At 41.8% G+C, this 20,639-nt stretch overlaps 1 protein-coding gene across 9 annotated transcripts in view; it reads left to right on the forward strand.

Annotated features, from left to right (window-relative positions):
* Nucleotides 1–20,639, forward strand: part of SMARCA2 (SWI/SNF related BAF chromatin remodeling complex subunit ATPase 2) — a 177,285-nt gene that overhangs the window by 11,168 nt on the left and 145,478 nt on the right. For all 9 annotated transcript variants that reach the window (XM_069576449.1, XM_069576455.1, XM_069576453.1 and 6 more), the window contains exons 2-5: nucleotides 2,309–2,569; nucleotides 6,471–6,597; nucleotides 12,529–12,912; nucleotides 19,763–20,018. In XM_069576449.1, coding sequence (XP_069432550.1) covers nucleotides 2,345–2,569; nucleotides 6,471–6,597; nucleotides 12,529–12,912; nucleotides 19,763–20,018 — 992 coding nt within the window. In that variant the 5' untranslated portion in view covers nucleotides 2,309–2,344. The remainder of the gene's footprint in view (nucleotides 1–2,308; nucleotides 2,570–6,470; nucleotides 6,598–12,528; nucleotides 12,913–19,762; nucleotides 20,019–20,639) is intronic.

Here is a 20,639-nt window from a genome sequence, read left to right on the forward strand (position 1 = left end):
CTGAAGCCAGTTTCAAGGTAAACCATAACAGGAAGTAAGCAATTTCCTTTTATTCACTAGAAAATAAAGGGGTTTATTAGTTTGCTGATATACATGAAAGAACATTTAAACTTGGAGTACCCCTGAATTGACGTCAGCTTCCTAAATTTAAAATGCTGACTGAACATGTGTGTGTGTATGTGTGTGTGTGTTTGTATATGTGAGAGGGTGGAATGCCAAAAAAAAGGTTACTTCTGCCTGCTTTATTAATCACAAAGAGAAAATAATAACATTTGGCTCTCTAGTGAATTCAAGGCTATAATTCACCATTCGAGCTCCCCTGTTGTTTTAGAAACCACTTGAACTGGGTTCTCTTAGTCCCCTCTTGTATCAGCAAAGCAGTTTGAGTGATCCCTTGCTCGAAATCGCTCCCAAGCAGCCTTTCATCGCTTCCTGTTTTAGCCCTAATTCATTTATCAGATTGGCCCAAATCCTTGCCTCCACTGTTAAGATTTCTTTGTTTGAGCATACCTTGAACGCTGATTGCTCTCCGAATTTTTTACTTTTTAATAATTGACTCTATTAATAGTTTGTCCATGCAGTTTTGTCTACAGTTGATTCAGTGTTTTGCTTTGTTTTTTTACTCCACACTGGTTGGATGTGCTGGGGAAACAGGAGCAAGGAAGAGCAAGTCCTTGCCCTCATGGCCCTCACATTCTGGAGATTCCTCGAGAGGTGATGGTAGTTAGCTAAGAATGGAAGCAGTGTGTGTGTGTGTGTGTGTGTGTGTGTGTGTGTGTGTGTGTTTTAGTTTAGTTAGCTAAGAATGGAAGTTGTGTGTGTGTGTGTGTGTTTTAGTTTAGTTAGCTAAGAATGGAAGTAGTATGTGTGTGTGTGTGTGTGTGTGTGTGTGTGTGTGTGTGTGTGTTTTAGTTTCCCCTCTAACCTATCACTTCTCTGTGGACAGAGAGGTGATGGTAGTTAGCTAAGAATGCAAGTAATGTGTGTGTATGTATGTGTTGTGTGTTTTGTGTGTGTGGTTTTTTTTGTGTGTGTGTGTGCGTGTGTGTGTGTTTTAGTTTCCCCTCTAACCTGTCATTTCTCTGTGGACAGAGCCCCGCTGTGGGTGACCAAGACCCTATGGTCTAATTTCAACCCTGCCACTCGTTAGTGGGCACACACGTCCATTTAGGATTTTGTGAGTTCGGCATCAGAATTTTGTGCATACAGGTGTGTGCCCCAGGTGACATAATAAATCATCATGACTATCCTGGGGTCATTCTGGATCATGGAGACATCAGAATTCAGAAAACAGCTTATTTAGTCATTTTGGCTCATATCCAAGAGTCAGTCGTACCCACCCCATGAGGCAGTTCCCCAGTGGGGATGCCGGGAAGTCTTGGCACATAGGAGATCGTATATTGCTTTGCTGGAGAACTGAAATTTCCGCACCTCATCAATGTGCGGAAATCCAGGAGTCATAGATGACTTCTCTTGTGACTCTTGAACCCCACAGAGGGCTGGGATGAATCTCTGGCCTCAGCTGTACATGTGGTCTTCTGTCCATTAACTTTGGGGAGGACCACATCTTAACCTGTCCCTCCTATTCATTTCTGCTGCCGTGGAGGTGGCAGGGGTGGGGAATAATGCTCAGTAAGAGTAACTGCCTGTTGTGCCAGACGCAGAGCTGTGGTTTTATGTGTACTATTGCATTTTAGTCTCCGTGCATAATTGTATACGTGGATATTTGAACCCATATTTGTCCAACTCCCATAACCTCTGTTTTTCCCATGATTGGCAATTCCCTTTCATTCTCAGTTTATGGAATTGTACTTTCCCCCCCTTTTGACTATCTAGAAATCTCTGAGAAGTTTGAATGCCCATTGACTTATGCAAGTGGGTCTTGGTTGGGTACGTCTTTAGGAATTTTATATTTTAACGGCTTTTGGGGGGGCGGTTAATGACTAGTAAGGTGCCCAAGTAATGGAGAGCATCTGTTGAGTTCAGTAATAAATTTCAAGCTTGTTTAGAATTCTGCTTATGTGTTAAATTTTAGTTTCTCCAGTGAGCCTTTTTTTTTCCCCCATCTTAGATGATTTATATCTTTCTGGAGAATCATTTAGAGTTGCTTTTTCTTTTAAACAAGTGGTCTTCATAAAGAGGAGGGCAGATGGATATGTATACGCCCTCTGAAGCATCTGGACCAGACAGGGGAGTTCTGTTTGATGTTTGTTACAGAAGTGGCACCACCAAATACTAACAACTGTTTTATTCTGATCTTAACATCATGTTTAAAACATCCCTTTCTCTTTTCTTCTTTCCAACTCAGTATCACTGTACCGACTGGCAGAGACAGGAGAAGTAGATGTCCACACCCACAGACCCTGGCGCGATGCCCCACCCGGGGCCTTCGCCAGGGCCGGGACCCTCTCCTGGACCCATTCTTGGGCCCAGTCCAGGACCCGGACCATCCCCCGGTTCCGTCCACAGTATGATGGGGCCAAGTCCTGGGCCTCCTAGTGTCTCACACCCTATGCCGTCGATGGGGTCTGCTGACTTCCCTCAGGAAGGCATGCATCAGATGCACAAGGTGAGTTCATTCCCCTTCCCAGTCTTGTCTTCTGAGTCATGGATGGCTAATAATCCCTGATAACCAACCCGTGCCCCCTCTTTTTTTCTATTATGGTTAACAAGAGAATCAGCTAGGTTTTTTTCTTATCTTGTACCTTACCTGGTGACTCAGAGACTAAAGCGTCTGCCTGCAATGTGGGAGACTTGGGTTCGATTCCTAGGTCGGAAAGATCCCCTGGAGAAGGAAATGGCAACCCACTCCAGTATTCTTGCCCGAGGAATCCCACGGACAGAGGAGCCTGGTGGGCTACAGTCCACGGTGTCACAAAGAGTCAGACACAACTGAGCAACTTCACTTTCACTCTCACCTTATTAGAAACATACCTTCTTAGACTCTTTTATGGTTACAGATGTTGCACTGTCAGGAAGACTTGCTCTTGGCTTTTAAAACAGTGTTAGCTATAATATGCAGCTTTGACAGATTCTGTGGATTGGGGGTTGCAGGTATTTTGACTTGGTGAAGAAGTAGGAGTTAAGTCTTACTTTTTTTCCCCAACTACGTCTGTTAAGTAACTTATACCATCTATGAGTAACATACTGAAAATTATCCTTCCCTGAAAAGATCCCATAGGTCCCAAAGAGGAAAAGGGAAAGTGAGTCTTTTCCTAAAGAATATTTTCAAAAAAGCCTTGATAGAAATAAAACAGTTTCTAGGGAATCCTTGAAAATGCACTTTGCTGTCTGCCTGTGAAGTGGCTTTATTCTGGTTTTGGAAGAGGGCTCTGATTTTGCGGAGCCCAGGCCCAGTTGTTATTAAGGTTATAATAATCTGCCATTCGTGAGATTCAGGTTGTTGCTGTGGGGATGATCATAACGGTATGACTTTGGTATTATGGCTTTGTAGGAGATGTGAAACAGAGAAAATGGCCTTTTGAGAAAGCAAACAAAATCTTCTGTGACAATTTGCTTTGAAGGGTAGGAGTAGCCACTGTATATTACCTGAAGGTTAGGCCTGATGAGATGTATGGCCGTTTTACATCTTTTTTGGATGATATCACAGGTAGATAAGGTAGTGAAGATGCTTCTTGGTGTTAAATAGGTGAATTGTGGAAGATACTGGTTTGAAACAGAAAGGTTACTGCAAAAAAGTACAAGTCTTTTCTTTAATTGGTAGAACTGGAGGTCAATTTTAAGGTAAGGAATTTTAAGCTCAGGAAGGAAAGATCCATTTTTCACAAATTTATGTTATTTGATGGTTTTCAAATAAAAAAATTAATATATGCTTATTTTGAAAAGTAAAACCATATTGATCTAAATAAAATAAGTGGTTCACCCCAGGTAACAGCTTATTGTACATACTTTTTTCCCTTAAATTTTGATTAAGACTGTATGATGTTTTTAAATTAGTTAATTAATTTTAATTGGAAAATAATTACAATATTGTGATGGTTTTTGCCAAACATTAACATGAGTCAGCTACAGGTATACATGTGTATCCCCCCCATCTGGAACCCCCTTCTGCCTCCCTCCCCACCCTGTCCCTCTGGGTTGTCCCAGAGCACTGGTTTTGGGTGTCCTGCACCAAACTTTCACTGGTCATCTATTTTATGTATGGTAATGTACACATGTTAATGGTGTTCTCTCTGACCATCCCACCCTTGCCTTCTCTCGCTGAGTCCAGATGTCTGTTTTTACGTCTGTGTCTCCTTTACTGCTCTGCACATAGGATTGTCAGTACCGTCTTTCTAGATTCCATATGTATTTGTTAATATATAGTATTTGTCTTTTTCTTTCTGACTTACTTCACTCTGTATAATAGGCTCCAGGTTCATCCACCTTATTAGAACTGACTCAAATGCGTTTCTTTTTGTAAAAAATATGGAACACTTCATGAGTTTGCATGCCATGCTAATCTATGCATCATTCCAATTCTAGTATATGTGCTGCTGAAGTGAGCACTGTATATACGCTTTTTGCACCTTACTTTTCTCCAGCTTCAACAAAAATACCATCTAAGCATAGATTTGCATATTCAGGTGATATATTTAAATTTTTTTTTCTTTTACCATAATTGAATCATATCATCATTGTTAATTACTTTGAGACTTCTTTTTCATATAACTATATCATGGATAGCCCTATAATATCTCCAATATCTCTCCCTGCTTTTTTGATTTCTTTTAAATACAGGTTTTTAGCTTGTCAGGTATGTATATAAATGCTTATTTTCCATATTTATTAGGAGACACACTGAATATAGAGACATAGCAAAGTCATTGCATTGTCTTGTGTTCATATTGTATTAATTGGGGGATTATATTATAGACTGGATCTGTCAATTGCAAACCTTGGTACAGGTAGGTGAAATAATTCTGGGAGGGTTTAAGGATGCTTTCACCTTCGAAATGAAAGATAAGATTTGAAGGAAATATTTAGCTCACCTTTAAAAATAAACATATTCATAAGTGTTAGGTCATCGTTACGTTCTGAATCATTTTTATTTATCTGATCCCTTCTGTTTTGTTCTCTAGCATCTTTGTCACATTTTCTCCTATTCTCTACCCCCATCGATGCTCTTTTTTTGTTTTGTTCTCATTCTGCAAGTTCTGCATTTTCTCATCCTGCTTTTCTTCGGCCCACAGACCCTCAGATAATTCCCTGGGTGAGGACATGGTGACGTGCCTGGAGTTCACACCTGCTGACCAGATGCTTCACTTTCTGAAAATCTTTTTATAGGCAGCTTTATTCCTTGTCTTTTCTCCTCCGTCTCCCTCTGAGCTTCAGCTTTTTGCTTTTCAACATTGCTGGAAATAAATAAACAAGTGGCCTAAATACATCTGCTGCGTTGCTTTGATTTCCTCTCTATTATTACTATTTAACAGACTCAGAGACACTCTTTATACCAAATTCTTCCCATTTTTCTTCTGAACATCCTCTTTATGGTAAATTTCTCCTCTTTTCAAGTGCGTGCTTTTGACTCTGCAGAAATTAACTTTCCTTTCTCCAAAACTGCAAACACTCATACTTTCTTGCTCAAAGTCATTTGGTTTCTATAAACTCCTGGAAATATTCCTTTCAGGCTGTTTTGAAAATTGCTATTCCAGTTTGGGGAGGAATAGACTTTTCCTTTCTCAAACACATGCTCTGTTGCCCAATTCTGGATTGGATTAGTGTCCATTCAGTGGCAGTTTCTTGGGTGTCTGTTGTGTCCAAGGCCTCAAGCCCTCAAGCCCTCTTTCCAGCCCCTGTGTTCTTCTTTGCCAAACTCTGCCTTTCGCCTTTTTTCTTCCTTCCTCCGCCTGTAGTACAGCTTCACCTACTTCAGCCTCTTTCCCTTTTGGTGCTTACCCCCATTCACTGCTGTACCCTGTCTGTTTTTCTTTTTCCAACTGCCATGGAACTTTCTGGTTTCAACTTTTAAACTTTCCATAGGTTCCTTCCCCTCTGATGAAAAAAAATTACCCAAAAAATAGATCATCACAGACATTTCAAAGAGTCTTTCTTCTTCCATTCTGACTTTGGACTCACTTCAACATACAGCAGGTTTCAGGACTTACTTAAAAGGGTGTAGAAGAATAGCTTATATTTGTCTGCCTTGTCAACAGGACTTCATTTTTATTTGCAGGTTTTGACATAACCAAAAACCTTTCAACTGTTTAAAGCTTTAACTTTTGACTTAACAGGTAGCTTTGCTGATCCTATTGGTGTAGTCTTTTTTATTTATTTTTTTCCCCCCATCTATGAAATCTATGTAGTATATAGTAATATATGTAATATAAATGTGAAAATATATGGCTATCATATGGATAATAGATGACTGGGCCACATTTTGAAGACTTTATAGGATGGGCTCTTAAAGCACCGGATAGAAATATTGTGCCTTACAGAGGTGCCTAACTGATGTCCTATAAATGTTTCAGCCCATGGATGGTATGCACGACAAGGGGGTTGAAGACATCCATTGTGGATCCATGAAAGGCACTGCTATGCGACCACCTCACCCAGGAATGGGCCCTCCTCAGAGTCCGATGGATCAGCACAGCCAAGGTTTGTGTTTGCTACATACCTGCTTTGGGCTCCATATCATAGTCTTTCATCTTTCCTATTGTTATTTTAATTATGACTTGCAAAGAACAGAACTTGTCTAAGGATGGGGTCTGGCAGGTTTCTTTTCCCTGTAGAAATCTCCCCTTACCCCCTCACCAGCACAACTTTATGTTTGATATGGGCAGTTTTCTTTACAAAATCCTAGTAGTTTGACTGGCCACCATGTGTCCAAGCACTCTGCAAAATGCACTGCATACTTTACGCAGAATCTTTGCCCTGATGTTGTAAGATACATTATATCACTCCAATTTTGTAGGTGGAGAAGCTAAAGCTCAGAATATCTACTTTGCTTCCATAAGTTAGCATATCCAGTAAGTGACAGGTCCAAAAGGAGGACCCAAGTCTGCCTCCCAACAACAGCATGGATGGGTGATAGCAGGAGCAGGATGAGCCACCCACGTCCCTTGAATTGTACACTCCTCCTTCATAAGGTGACTTTTTCTGGCAGTGGAATAACCTGTCATCACTGGGGAATGGCTATCTTAGTCTCTTAGGGCTCCCAGAACAAATTGCCACAAGCCAGGTGGCTTAAAACAATAGAAATGTATTCTCCCAAAGTTCTAGAGGCCAGAAGTCCGAAAGCAGGATATTAGCAGGGCTGTGGCTGCTCTGAAGTCTACAGGGAAGAATCCTTCTTCGCCCCTTCCTAGCTTGTGGTGGTCGCCAGCACTGTTTTGACATTCCTTGACTGGTAGATCTGACATTCCAGTCTCTGTGCTGGTCTCCACGTGACATTTAACCTGCATGTCCGTGTATCCAGACTTTGTTCTTTCTATAAGGACACCAGTCACTGGATCAGAGTCTACCCTGATCCAGTACGACCTCATCTTAACTCAGTTACGTCTGCGAAGATCCTGTTTCCAAAAGGGTCACAGTCACAGGCACTAGGGGGTATGTCTTCAGTATAGCTTCATAGAGGACAGGGTTCCACTCCACAGTTGCACCCACAGTAGTGGCCACATCAAAATATGGCAGCTTTGTCCTCTCCTGGGTGCTTTTCCCTCTCATTGTTGAGGGCATATTGAAGATAGTGGAAAGTATATCCAAAGATATAATGTAACCTCTTTTCAGAATCACTATAGGGGCATTTCAGCAACTCATGGAGGCATAGGAGTACATCTTCACTAATATTCCAGCAGGTTTTTGAAGATCCTAGACTCTGATCTGAAATTTGATGGTAGGCAGATGTAAGTGTGACTAAATGACTCGTAAAATCTTGCCCATGTTAGAAAAGCAGACTGAATAATTGGGACTTGTTCAGGCACAGAAGAAAAAACTTGAGCCATTCAGGGGTAAGAATGAATTAAAACAATACTTTCAGGTTTATCATTTAAATTCTGAAGAGCCAGGTGCCTTCACAGAGCTAATGTAGATCTCATTTTTAATACCTAGGAGGTGTAGATGAGTTATATTCAGTGATTCTCAAAGCCAGATGCTGGCTCTGTCTGCTCCTGGCTTTGCAGTACTTCTAATAGTGGGGCCCTGGGACAACGCCAAAGGAAAACACTTGAAATGCATGAATCATAAGTGAGGCTTTTTACTTTTATGTATCTTAAAATTTCTTTCATTGCTTGGTTCCTTTCTTGGACTTGTAGAATGATGATATTTCTTGGAATTTCCAACACTTGGCACAATGTCTAGCACATAACTGGATATTTAGTAAATTTTTTTCAATTAGGAAGAGAAGTGAACTTTATGTATTCAAAAAACACTTTTAAATAGATCGTAATTTTTATATAATTTCAATAAGTTATAATTACTTGAAATGCAGAAGTCTGCATTAAATTAAATAGAATTGGAATTAGAATGTAATATTTTTCTCTAGAAGAGTAAAGTGCCTTGTAAGCTGGGGAATTCATTATTTAAAATATGCTTTTGAATAAGGTAGTATTGGTATAATGCAGTCTTATTCTACATAATGAGCTAAAAAGAATTTAGGCTCCATAATAACATATATCTTTAAAAACTCTGTTGTAGGAAGCCATTTATAAACATACCGGTCTAGAGAGGTGTAGTATTGATCAGAAAACTGCCTGCTTTAACTACCTAGCAACCTATTAGGTTATTTTAAGGTATTGGTTGAGAAGCAAAACCATTTCCTTCAATAAATACTAAATTGTGTACCTTATGGTCCTGATGATAACATTGTTTATTTTTAGTCCACTGGATAGAGAAAGCCTTCAAAGAAAAGTATATAATATTTAATGTTTTGTGTGTGTGTGTGTGTGTGTGTGTGTGTGTGTAAAGAGAAAACTCATATAAAATTGGCATTTGAAAACTCAAGTTTATTAAAAGGAGAGAGGCTGATTGCCTCTCTCTGCAAAGAAATGAAACTGGGGAAATAATGCCCTTGAAGCTGAGGGAAGGAAAACTGCCATTTTTTGACGACTTTTAAATGAGCAAATTAAACCAGATTTCAAAAAGAGCAGATTCTGCATCAACACTGTCATCCTGCAGACAAAGGTATATTTACTCTCAGGCAATTTCTTCACCATTTTCTCAACCAAAGATAATTATGCAAATATGTTATTTTGTTTTTATCGTTTAGATTTTTTTCTGATTTTTCCTGAAGTTTTATGGAATGCTAGTCATGTCAAAAAATAAAAAGAAATCTCTCTCTCTTTAACTGAAAGACTGTCACATTTTTAATGTCATACTGTGATAGAATGATTCTATTAGCATCTCCTGTAAATTCTAGGAAACAATTTTTCCCACACCCCTAGTTTTTTTCTTACCACATTTGAGGGAAGATTTTGTTGTATTGATTAATTCTGGAAAATGATTTTTATTTCACTCTTAGTTTCTTTCTTAGGAGATTTGAGGTAAAACGAATTATTGTACTTAGTACAACTAAGTGTCTCATCCTTATAATTTTGCCATGCCAGGAGACATAGTTGAAAAGAGCGATTTGATGAAGTGTGTTACACAATTACATTTAGATTAGATTGTCTAATGTTTTGGTCAGTTGTATTAGGCATCGTGTGATTTATCACGGGTAAGCTATAATTGGTGACGACCTTAGGAAAGAGGACAGTCCAGAAGGCAGGAGACGTGACCCATTTTAACACCTGGTTGTATCCCTTCTCCCATGAAATGTCAGTAGCTATAGTAGGAAGTTTTTCCTCCAGTGATAGATGCAAAGTTGGCAGAAAGGTGTTAGGGAGGTACTTTCATAATGAACAAACTACCATTTTGCACCAGCATTACAATTTGGAGGTGAATTTTAACCTCGTTAAGAAGGAAAACCGTTAATGATGAAGTTAAGTATATGTTATTGATACTTAAAAATGTTTATTGTTATAAATAACATCCTGGGATTTGAATTTCTGCTCATCTTGCAGATGAGCGGGCTGATTGCAGGGGCATTTTCTTAGGCTAACTTCTGTGATCAACTAGAACCCTAATGCCTTCATGATTTTTGTGCTCGATTACAGAGTAGGGATTTCGGAAATGAGAGTGAGCAGCTTTTCCATTTCTCTTCAGGGCAGGATTACTCAGAATGGAGTTCTACATCTCACCAATTGATAGAACAAAACCTACTCTTGTCTTAGGGGATCAGGCTAAATTTGTTTCCCTCTCCAAATGGCAATTTGAGATAAAAGGAACTGTATCCTTTATTTTCTCTAGTCTTTCAAATGATGATGTTGAGTCCCCAGGCAGCGTGGGTCAGATATTCGTGAGCCTCTGTAATTCCACATAGACACAGAGTGCAGCTTCAGCTCAAACTTGATTAAGTGTTGAAACACACGGCAGATGCCTAATAAACACCTATGTGATGACCTTTAAAATAATTGTGATGCAGGTGGATTTATTAATGGCAAAGACCTTTAATTTAATGTTTTACATTGTGTCTTAGAATGCCTTTGAGTTGATGAGTTAGCCCTCAATTTGAATGGAAGACAATGTTTTGGGGTACAGCAAACCACTCTGTCCTCTCCTTCCTCTTGGATCTCCCTTCAGCAATGTGCAGTCCTATATTTTTCTAGGGATTCTTTGGCCAGACTCCACAGTTCATCTCTTGAAATAAGTTTCTTGAAAATTTTATTGCATTTTGACTTTTCTTTCTTAAGTATTCTTAAGTTTTCCATTTAAGTCTCTTTATCACCCAAACAGATTACTTTCATTTTTATATTACATTGTAAATGGTTCTGGGCTTCCCAGGTGGCCTTGGTGGTAAAGAACCCATCTGCCAGTGCAGAAGACGTAAGAGGCATAGATTTGATCCCTGGGTTGGGAAGATCCCCTGGAGGAGGACATGGCAACCCACTCCAGTATTCTTGCCTGGGGAATCCCATGGACAGAGGAGCCTGACGGGCTACAGTCCACAGGGTCACAAAGAGTTGGACACACCTGAGGAGACTTAGCTTGCAGCACATAAATGCTTCTAGAAGATTTTGGAAGCTTTCAAGCCTTTAACTTATTTTTATATTACTACAACAAAATTAATATTAGACCATGGAAAGAACATATGCCTTGGAATCAGGTGAATCTTGGTTACCAAGATCTAATTGTGTGACATGGTGTAACGTGCTTACTCTCATTTTAAAAAATGAGGTGACAGCACGTATCTTCTGGGAGTGTTGTGAGGACTATAGAAAAAAAAATGTATGCTCCATTCTGCTCACATCCCTCTAACTCTTCTTACCATTTCTGTGCTCCTATCATCCTTATATCTACTGGCCAGACCACCATCTTGATTTTGATTTACCGGCATCCACCTTACACACACAGACACACACACAGACACACACACACACACACACACACAGCATGAGATTAATCTTCAGGCATGCACTACAGCAACTGACTTAACCATACACTCCTTGTTGGCTTCCTTCCCTTATTTTACCTTTCCACACTCTTGTCAGTATCCCTGCACCTTTCAGATAAATCAGCTGCACTCAGTCTTTCCATCAGGCTCTGATTCCAGGGTAAACTTGGCTAAAATAGCATGTACAGTGCCTTGCTTAATGCCTACAACCATGGAGGCCCTCAATAATGGCAAATTACTCATAAAGTGCATAATAATAAACCAAATAATATCCCCGTAAGAGTCCTCATTCTGCACTGCAGTACAGCAGAGAGCTTCAAGTTCTGGTCTCTAGGTTGGAGCTCCTTTTAATGTATAATACTGTCCCCTGTGCCCTTCCTCTAGGTGTACAACAGCCACTACTAGGTCGTGTCACCATCTAGGACACGTGAAAGTGAAAGTGAAAGTCGCTCAGTCGTGTCTGACTCTCTGCGACCCCATGGACTATACAGTCCATGAAATTCTTCAGGCCAGAATACTGGATTGGGTAGCCTTTCCGTTCCCCAGGGTATCTTCCCAACCCAGGTCTCCCGCATTGCAGGCGGATTCTTTACCAGCTGAGACACAAGGGAAGCCCAAGAATACTGGAGTGGGTAGCCTATCCCTTCTCTAGCAGATCTTCCTGACCTAGCAATTGAACCAGGGTCTCCTACTTTGCAGGCAGATTCTTTACCAGCTAAGCTATCAGGGAAGCCTCTAGGACACATCGGGCTATCCACTGCTTGAAATGTGACTAGTCCCATTGGAGATGTACAGTAACTTAATATGGAAACAAAAATGTAAAATCTCTAATAATTTTTATTCTTTGAAATGATAATATTAGGGGTATGTTGGTTTAAATTATATATTATTACAATTTTGTCTGTTTCTTTTAATTTTATATGTATATATATATTTGATATACATAAATTTTAAATTATATATAATCCCATTAAGTTACATGTGCTTTAAATTTCTCTCAGTCAATGCTGTTGTGGAAAATCGTCAAGATCTCCAGGAATGTTTCTCTTTCAGGGTCATGGGGGGCAGCCTGTGACCTCTCCCTTTGTGTTTTATTCCAGGTTACATGTCGCCGCACCCATCTCCGCTGGGAGCCCCAGAGCACGTGTCCAGCCCTATATCAGGAGGCGGCCCGACCCCACCACAGATGCCACCGAGCCAGCCAGGACCCCTCATCCCAGGCGACCCTCAGGCAATGAACCAGCCCAACAGGGGTCCCTCTCCTTTCAGTCCCGTCCAGCTGCATCAGCTCCGAGCCCAGATTTTAGCTTACAAGATGCTGGCCCGGGGCCAGCCCCTCCCCGAAACACTGCAGCTTGCAGTCCAGGGGAAAAGGACGTTGCCTGGCATGCAGCAACAGCCGCCGCCACAGCCCCAGCCCCAGCCTCAGCCGCAGCAGCCACAGCCGCAGCAGCAGGCCCTTGTTAACTACAACAGACCATCTGGTAGGTTAATATGCAACCCAGTGAATAATGCGAGGGTCCAGCTCAGAGAAGGACGGCTAAGCACACAGAAGCCCTGGGCTGCTGTCAGCCCAGGGCCATCTTCTGCCGCACTTTGCTGGCTCCCTTGTCTGCTTTGCTTAGTTGGCCAAGATTCTTGATCTCCTCGGCCGTGGGTCCTAGAGGGGTGCTTCTTAAACCTTTGGAGACTCTGGTCTGAGCTGTGGCTCTAAGCAAAATGTGGGAAGCCCATCCACCCCACCCCCTGCCAGGTTAGGAACCCCTGCACCTGGTGTGTTCCATTGCCAGCAGGCACATCTCGAATCTCCTCTCCTTGAGCTATTTTGTGTCTGTTGACTTATTTATTTCTATCCTTTTGGTTGTGAAAATGTTTGAGGAGGCTTGCAAGAAAGCGTACCCATGGTAAAGAAATTATCAAGTAGAAAATTCAGAAACAGAGGGAAGTAGAAATCAAAGTTGGGAGATCTGCCATGGGGGTGGGGGCCCAGGAGCTCTTGTGAAGGCTGCCATCTGCGCATCCAAGGTGACTGGAACCGCATGGTGGTCAGGAAAGGGGAAAGCGTCAGGCGCCTGGTCCTCGCTGCTCAGAAGGAAGTTGCTCTCCAGTTTCTCAGAGGACACAGCATCTTTTCTAGTATGAGAGTATAAAGTAACTTTCCCAGGTGGGATTATTTTTTTAATTATTACTATTGTAAGGAATACTGCATGATAGGGGCATCAGTAACATTTGTTCATAATAGAGTAACAGAATCCACATGGCCTATTTCCTCTGGACCCCAGCATCAGAGCTGAGGCTGACATTCTGTAAGGAGCTGAGATGTGATAGTCTTTGGTAATGAGCTGGTGGTCTGCTTGATCCCACTGAGAGGATTCAGAGCTCCAAGAAGCTATAGGGTGATCTTCCACGAATGTTGTTTTTTCTGGGAAGATTTTTGTTAGCTACTGGATAAGCACAAGGTTTATGGTTCTGTTCTACTAGAGCTTTGAATTCCAGAGAATTTGAATCTCAGGAAATTTGAATTCCAGAGTGCCTCCTTGTCACTGATGCCCTTTCCTGTGAGTGAATTCCTCTCATTTGGGTCAGCCCTGACATCTGATCATTGCTACTGGTTTGGGATTATTGGTCTTCTTCTTAGGTTTTGGGACTTAGACATTGGGAAAGAGTTCAGATGATTTTTTTTTTTTTATTACTATTGTTCTTCCTTGGAGAAGGAAATAGCAACCCACTCCAGTACTCTTGCCCGGAGAATCCCATGGACGGAGGAGCCTGGTGGGCTATAGTCCACGGGGTCGCAAAGAGTCGGACACGACTGAGCGACTTCACTTCACTTCACTTCTGAGTTTGTAGATGTTTCTTTCCTGGTAGAGGAAACCCTGAGTTGCCTACTGAAAGGGTAAACTCATCTTGTTAATTGTAGATGGAGCCTTAGGAATGGTTTTCTAAAGAGCATGAAAGTACCGTGTCATCTCCAGACTTCTGTGTGTGGGCTGCAATGCTCTGGTAGGTGGAGGATCCCATGGGACCAAACATTAGTGACTATAAATGTTGTACAGGAAACCTGCACATTAGATGGTAGTTTGAACACTCAGTGTGTCTAGCAGCTTTAAAATTGCAAAAACTCTAGCTCTTAGGAATGCCACCAGAGAGAATCAAAAGTGTCTGTCTGTGTATATGTGTAGTTTGTACCTCCTGAGGGCCTGCTAGCAAACCTGGTGCTCCACGCCCAGTAATAAGCCTGTGCACGTGGGACACATCTGGAGCATGGAGACTCAGGATTCGATGCCAGAGGCCTCATGTTCTGCCCCGCCCTGGCACCCTCATGACCAGAAGGCTCACAACAAGGGAAAGGCTCTGTCCCAAGGTCTGTGCTCCACTGTGGGTAGGACGGAAAAGGATCTCAGCTCCTTACCGAGAGCCTTTTATTCATATTCTAGACACAATGTCAACAACATTGGTGACCCTGATATCCTGAGTCTTAGTATACAAGGAGCATTATTAACTAAAGGAGTTCCCAGTAGAGGCTTAGTGGTCACAGTCGGATAGTTGGTAGCTCAGGAGGAGGGAGCAAAGTCTATGCCTCCTGAAAGCCCACTGTGGGACCTTGTCACACAGGCATACTTCCTCGAGCACTGCAACTTGTCCTAGGGTAGTCCCTCATCACGGACCTCAGTGAGGTTTGTTATTTTTAACAATGACCTCGTCACAGCAGGAAAAGATTCCAGGGTATTATTTAAGAAGGCAGAAAGCTAAATGATTTATTTCATCCAAAGTCACAAGAATGAGACCAGATGATGATGTAAACCTTCGAGGATAGAGTTTCAGTTACCTGGATACTTACACACAGCAAATCCTCCACATCCTAACCAACACAGTGCTGGGTGCATTTTCCGGATCATTTCTGGAAGAGAAGGCTCCATTTTATTATTATTTTTTTCCTTTACCTGATGTCTACATCTTCGCTCGCCAGATTCCTGGCATTAGGGGGGAAGCTTGTTTCATTACTCACTGTTCGTGTCTTTTGTATTTCCAGCCATCAGGCTTCTTAGAAATGATATTACTCGGGCCGATATGCCAGAGTAGGCAAAGAGACTGTGGGCAAAGGAGAAAAGAAGACACTTTCCTCAAATAGAGCAGACCCCTTCCTGCCACCAGGAGGGAGGTTACATTTCTGATCTTGTCCGCCAAATCTCAGATTTCATAGGGAAATGATTACCTTCCTTGAAAATGGCTTTTTGGGTGGTTTTTTTTTTTTTTGGCAATGACATCTTGGACAAGTTTAAGTAAGGCCAAAAGAAGTTTTTCTTTATTTAAGAGAATATTACTTTTTTTCATTGTTTATCCCTCTCCTTTTTTAAAAAAATAATAAAGCAGCATAATTGCTTATAAATACCTCTGTCAATATTCCGGGGGGTGGGGGGGGGGATCAATTTAAGTATGTCTACTTTTCCTGGTGGTAGCTGTGATTTTTCTTTCGTCCCATTTGCTAGTGTCACTCATGTGTGAAGAGAGCTTTTTTGGCTGGGGTGATCTGCCTCAAACCCACTCCAAAGTTAGAATTCACCAAAAGCAATACCGCCAGGGCCACCACCCGAAAACTGCAGTTTGACCAGAGGAAGTGTGTGCTGAACAGACGAGTGACTCTAGTCCTTGCCTGCTGCGGGCTCCTCTCAAATCGAATCCATTGTTTTTCTTTTAATTCTGATTCATTTTTCTTTTTGGAGACCAAAGCAAATTTCAAAACAGGAACTGAAAAGGTTTTGGGTTTTTTTTTGCGGTGGGCAGGGAAGCCTTCATGGTAGAAAGCAAGAGTTTTATTGCTGATTTTTTTCAGTGCTTGTCACTTTCCTGCTTGCCCCTCTCATTTTTTTTTTTCTTTTGTCATCTAAAATTTCTTAGTATGCTTCGTTTAAGCCTCATTATTACATTTATCTTTTCAACCTCTGGAATCCACTTAAATCCTTGTCTAATGCACAGATAGTTATTTCCATAAACATCCTTCTGTACCGGAAGATAGAGTGGGAAGTCTGTACAGAAATTCTGTACATGTGAGGCTTAGGTAATTTAAGAAGTTTATTTACCTGTTTCTTAGATTCAGACATCTAATAAAGACTCCTTCCCTCCCTTAGCTGCAATGGGATGACACCCCTCAAGAGTGTCAGGGTGTATATCTACCTTGACTTCTAAAGTGAGGACTGACAGGAGGACACATATTTTGTACCTCAGACAATTCAGTCTAAATTGTTTATATTGGCGAGAGAGTAGGAGATAAGCTAAAGAACGTAATTTGTTTTCGATCTAAAGATATCAAGATGTGAGTTCTTATCATTCTGCAGACCACGAGTGTGCTGGTTGTCAAGAGATGCTTTCTGTTGATACAGAACAAACTCATTCAGGCAGCTCAACGCCTAAAAGACAAGCAGAACACCTCAGGGTTAGGTAGCTGTGTTCTGGGCGTGTCTAATGGCAGGCAGCTGCGTTCAGTCCCCTAGCCTCTGTAAGGAGAATTTTTTGAATAATGTGTTGGCTGGAGGAGAAAATAGACCCAGGCAGTAAATGAACTTGCAGTGTTTAGTTAGAAAGGAGTTTGCCTGTAAGTGACTCTGATGGGGAATTAGCAGGAAGCACAGGGCAGGTTGACTTATCTGAGTATCTGTGCTGAATTGTATTAAACGGTGGAAACATTTTCAAGTTTGCTCTTGAAGAGCGTACTTTCAAAGCTTCTAGCTAATACAGTACCAAATTTCCTTGAAAGCCTTTCTTTTGCTGTAGAGCTTTTCTGAAAAGCTGAGTGGTTAAATTGGGCTTCTTTGCTTTGGTGTCCTTAGTGGCAATGAAAATGACCAGAGCTGAGGGCTGAGCATTCAGCAGCCATGCTGTCTCATTGAATCCTCACTTCCCCCTTGCAGGGGTGAGGCACCAGAGATACCAGACATGCTCTGGATACCTCCCTTTGATTGTGTGTTTTTGAAAACAGTGACTTGAATATACCTTGAGGAGTCGGCATGACTCTACACAGGTATTTACAAGCCATCATGCTAAAGAAGAAACATCCAGAGTAAGTGAAATATGTGCACTCTTGCACTATTATGGCTTTTATTGATAACCTATTCAAATTGTGAAAGGAGGGAAAGCACTCTGAAAACTGAATTTAGGGTAATTAGTATGATGTTCGGAGAAGGCAATGGCAACTCACTCCAGTACTCTTGCCTGGGAAATCCCATGGATGGAAGAGCCTGGTAGACTACAGTCCATGGGGTCATGAAGAGTCGGATATGACTGAGCGACTTCACTTTCACTTTTCACTTTCATGCACTGGAGAAGGAAATGGCAACCCACTCCATTATTCTTGCCTGGAGAATCCCAGGGACGGGAGCCTGGTGGGCCACTGTCTATGGGGTCGCACAGAGTCGGACACGACTGATGTGACTTAGCAGCAGCAGCAGTACGATGTTATCAATAGGACACAGATTTTCTTTTAATTAAAGGTGGTGGTTTTTTAGAGGGCTTCAATGTATTACATTTATTATTTACTATGCTTATTATACCAAGTCTTCCAATAGTTTAACTCTACCAGTTTCTTGAGCTTGTTAGGGAAATTCATAGAATCACACTATTAAAGTAACTGTTAGAAATCTCTATCTCCTCTCTTTTGGCTCAAAGCAACTCAGATTTTTTTTTTAAATCTCCCCTGTTTCAAAGACCCTGAGGGAAAAAATAATCAAAAGTGTCCCTCCATAACTAACAACCCTGAGAGTTAATGTTTATAAACCAGTTTCTTCCATATGAATGGAAGGAACTCTAAATCTGAAATATTGTGAAAAGGTTTGCATTATGTAAAAGACCTCCCATTCAGAAAAAGAATCAGAATGTACTTCGCTGAGAAGGATCTCTTTACTATGATAGTACATCTATAGTGCCTAAAACAAACAAACAAAAAAACAAGAAATGCATTTTTCCCTCCAGAACTTGTCATCAATCCTAGAACAGGGCTACAGATGACCTCAGGAAGTCTCATCCAGCCCTAAGTCTCTGGGAAAGTTTTACCTAATTTCAGAAGGAGGGGAACGAAAGAACACCACCACTACGCACACTCATGCTCACAGACACACACATACTCACACACACTGTAGTTTCCCAGCAGTTTGTTCTAATTCTTCCCATTCCTCTTGTCAGAATGTTTGCTATCCTTGGGTTGTCATTTAAGTCCACTTCTCTCTGGTGTTTGCTGAAAATTGAAATGTGTCTAATTTTTCATAATGTATGTCTTTGGTACATTAATAAGTCACTCTGAAGTATAGAAATGATTATTTTTGTTACCATTTAATAATTTTAATATTTCTCAGAACAGATACAGAAAATACTTGCAAGAATGCCTATTTGAGGTTTTAAGATCTGCTTGCTGAGACTTTTCTTTTAATTTACTAAACTCTGGTAGCATCACTAATTTTATTTATAACTTTGAAATAAGTAAAAATTCATCAGAAGGAGAGATGGAACACTTCTTACTTTAGTTAAAACTCCTAAAGTTTAATGTGGGAAATTGCTTTAAATTAACTAATTAAGTACATTTTAATAAACTTAATGATTACATAGCCCTTTATTCTGATAAGATGAGAAAAATGCTCTCTTGAATCTTAATCTTTGCTAGGTTTTCTTAGGTGGAATGAGTAGATTCTTTATTTCCCCTGCACTGAATGTTTTTAGAAATATTTTCTAACATGTAGTAAGAAATTTAAGTTCCCTAGATGTACTGATAAAGCCTGAAATATAGTTTATAGATCATTAGGGGAAAATGCATGCTTATTTCAGTTCACACAGAGTACTGGTGGGCTGCTGCCTATATTATGTAAAGCATAGGTTCTACAGCTGGACCGTTCCAGATTGGGCAGGAGGGGGTTTGTGGTGTAGTCCGCAGAATGTGATTTTGGGACCACACCCAGATTGCATCTGACCGCTGAGTGACTCCCTTGCTTTTTCAGAACCCCAAATGCACCTGTAATTATTTTAAAAACCCACTGCAGCCCTCCACTAAAAACTGGCTCTCTATTCCTTAATCAGTTTATTACCTAAGAGTCATTTTAGGGCCATTTCCCTTTGGGATAGATGCCAAATTCTTTTTTTCCTTTTCCTTTCTTTTAACCCTTTCCTCCTTTCTCTTCTGGCTTTCCTCATCTTCCTCCCTTCCCTTCTGTTTTCTTCTCTTGAGACCTTCCATTGTCCCCATCCCCAGACCCTCCCTCGCCCCGGAGTGGGGGGTTGTCGGCGGGCAGGCGGGGTGTGGGCACAGGGCACCTTCCCTCCCCAGCTGCCCATGTTGCTATTGTCTTGCAGGCCCGGGGCCAGAGCTGAGCGGCCCGAGCCCCCCGCAGAAGCTGCCGGTGCCCGCGCCCAGCGGCCGGCCCTCACCCGCGCCCCCCGCCGCAGCGCCACCGCCCACGGCTGCCGTGCCCGGACCCTCCGTACCTCAGCCGGCCCCGGGGCAGCCCTCGCCCATCCTGCAGCTACAGCAGAAACAGAGCCGGATCAGCCCAGTCCAGAAACCGCAAGGCCTGGACCCCGTGGAGATTCTGCAGGAGCGGGAGTACAGGTAATGCACCAGCCCCGTGGGTAAGACGATGTGTGCTTGCAAGTACCACCCAGCTCAGATGGCCTGGTGTCTCCTGGTGTGATGGTCATTCTTCATGGGACCAGGGAGAGGCCTAAGGGAAACTGCAGAGGCCAAGACTCAGGCTTGAGAGTGATTTTCCAAAAAAGTCTCAGAAGAGTTTCTTTGCCACTGGAGCCTGGGAAAGGGACCCTCCGGGGCTTCTGGGCCTGATTTTCACTCTCGCAGTCAGAAAATTTTATCTACTCTGATGACACGCCAAGATCAAAAGCTCAGCCCAGAGTTCTTAAAGATACAAGAAAGTGGTCAGCCCACACTCAGACTGTGCAGTATTTTGTCCTAGTCTGTCAGTGTGTCCTTGAATGTTGACTGTGAGTGGCTCATATGTTGATTGTGTCTCCTGATACTAAAGGCCACCCTTCAGAAGGTGTATATAAGGAAATAATGTATTCTTTGATTCAGTTCATGCACTTGTTGGGCAATGGCTTGGTCTCACTTTTGGGGTAGGCCCCATTTAAATGTCTCGGTATGTGGTCCTTATTTTTACTCTTACTCCAGAAGCTTCATTTGGCACATTTATCTGAATCAGGGACGACAAACCTT

Source organism: Ovis canadensis, chromosome 2, assembly GCF_042477335.2.
Source record: "Ovis canadensis isolate MfBH-ARS-UI-01 breed Bighorn chromosome 2, ARS-UI_OviCan_v2, whole genome shotgun sequence".
Classification (NCBI taxonomy): domain Eukaryota; kingdom Metazoa; phylum Chordata; class Mammalia; order Artiodactyla; family Bovidae; genus Ovis; species Ovis canadensis.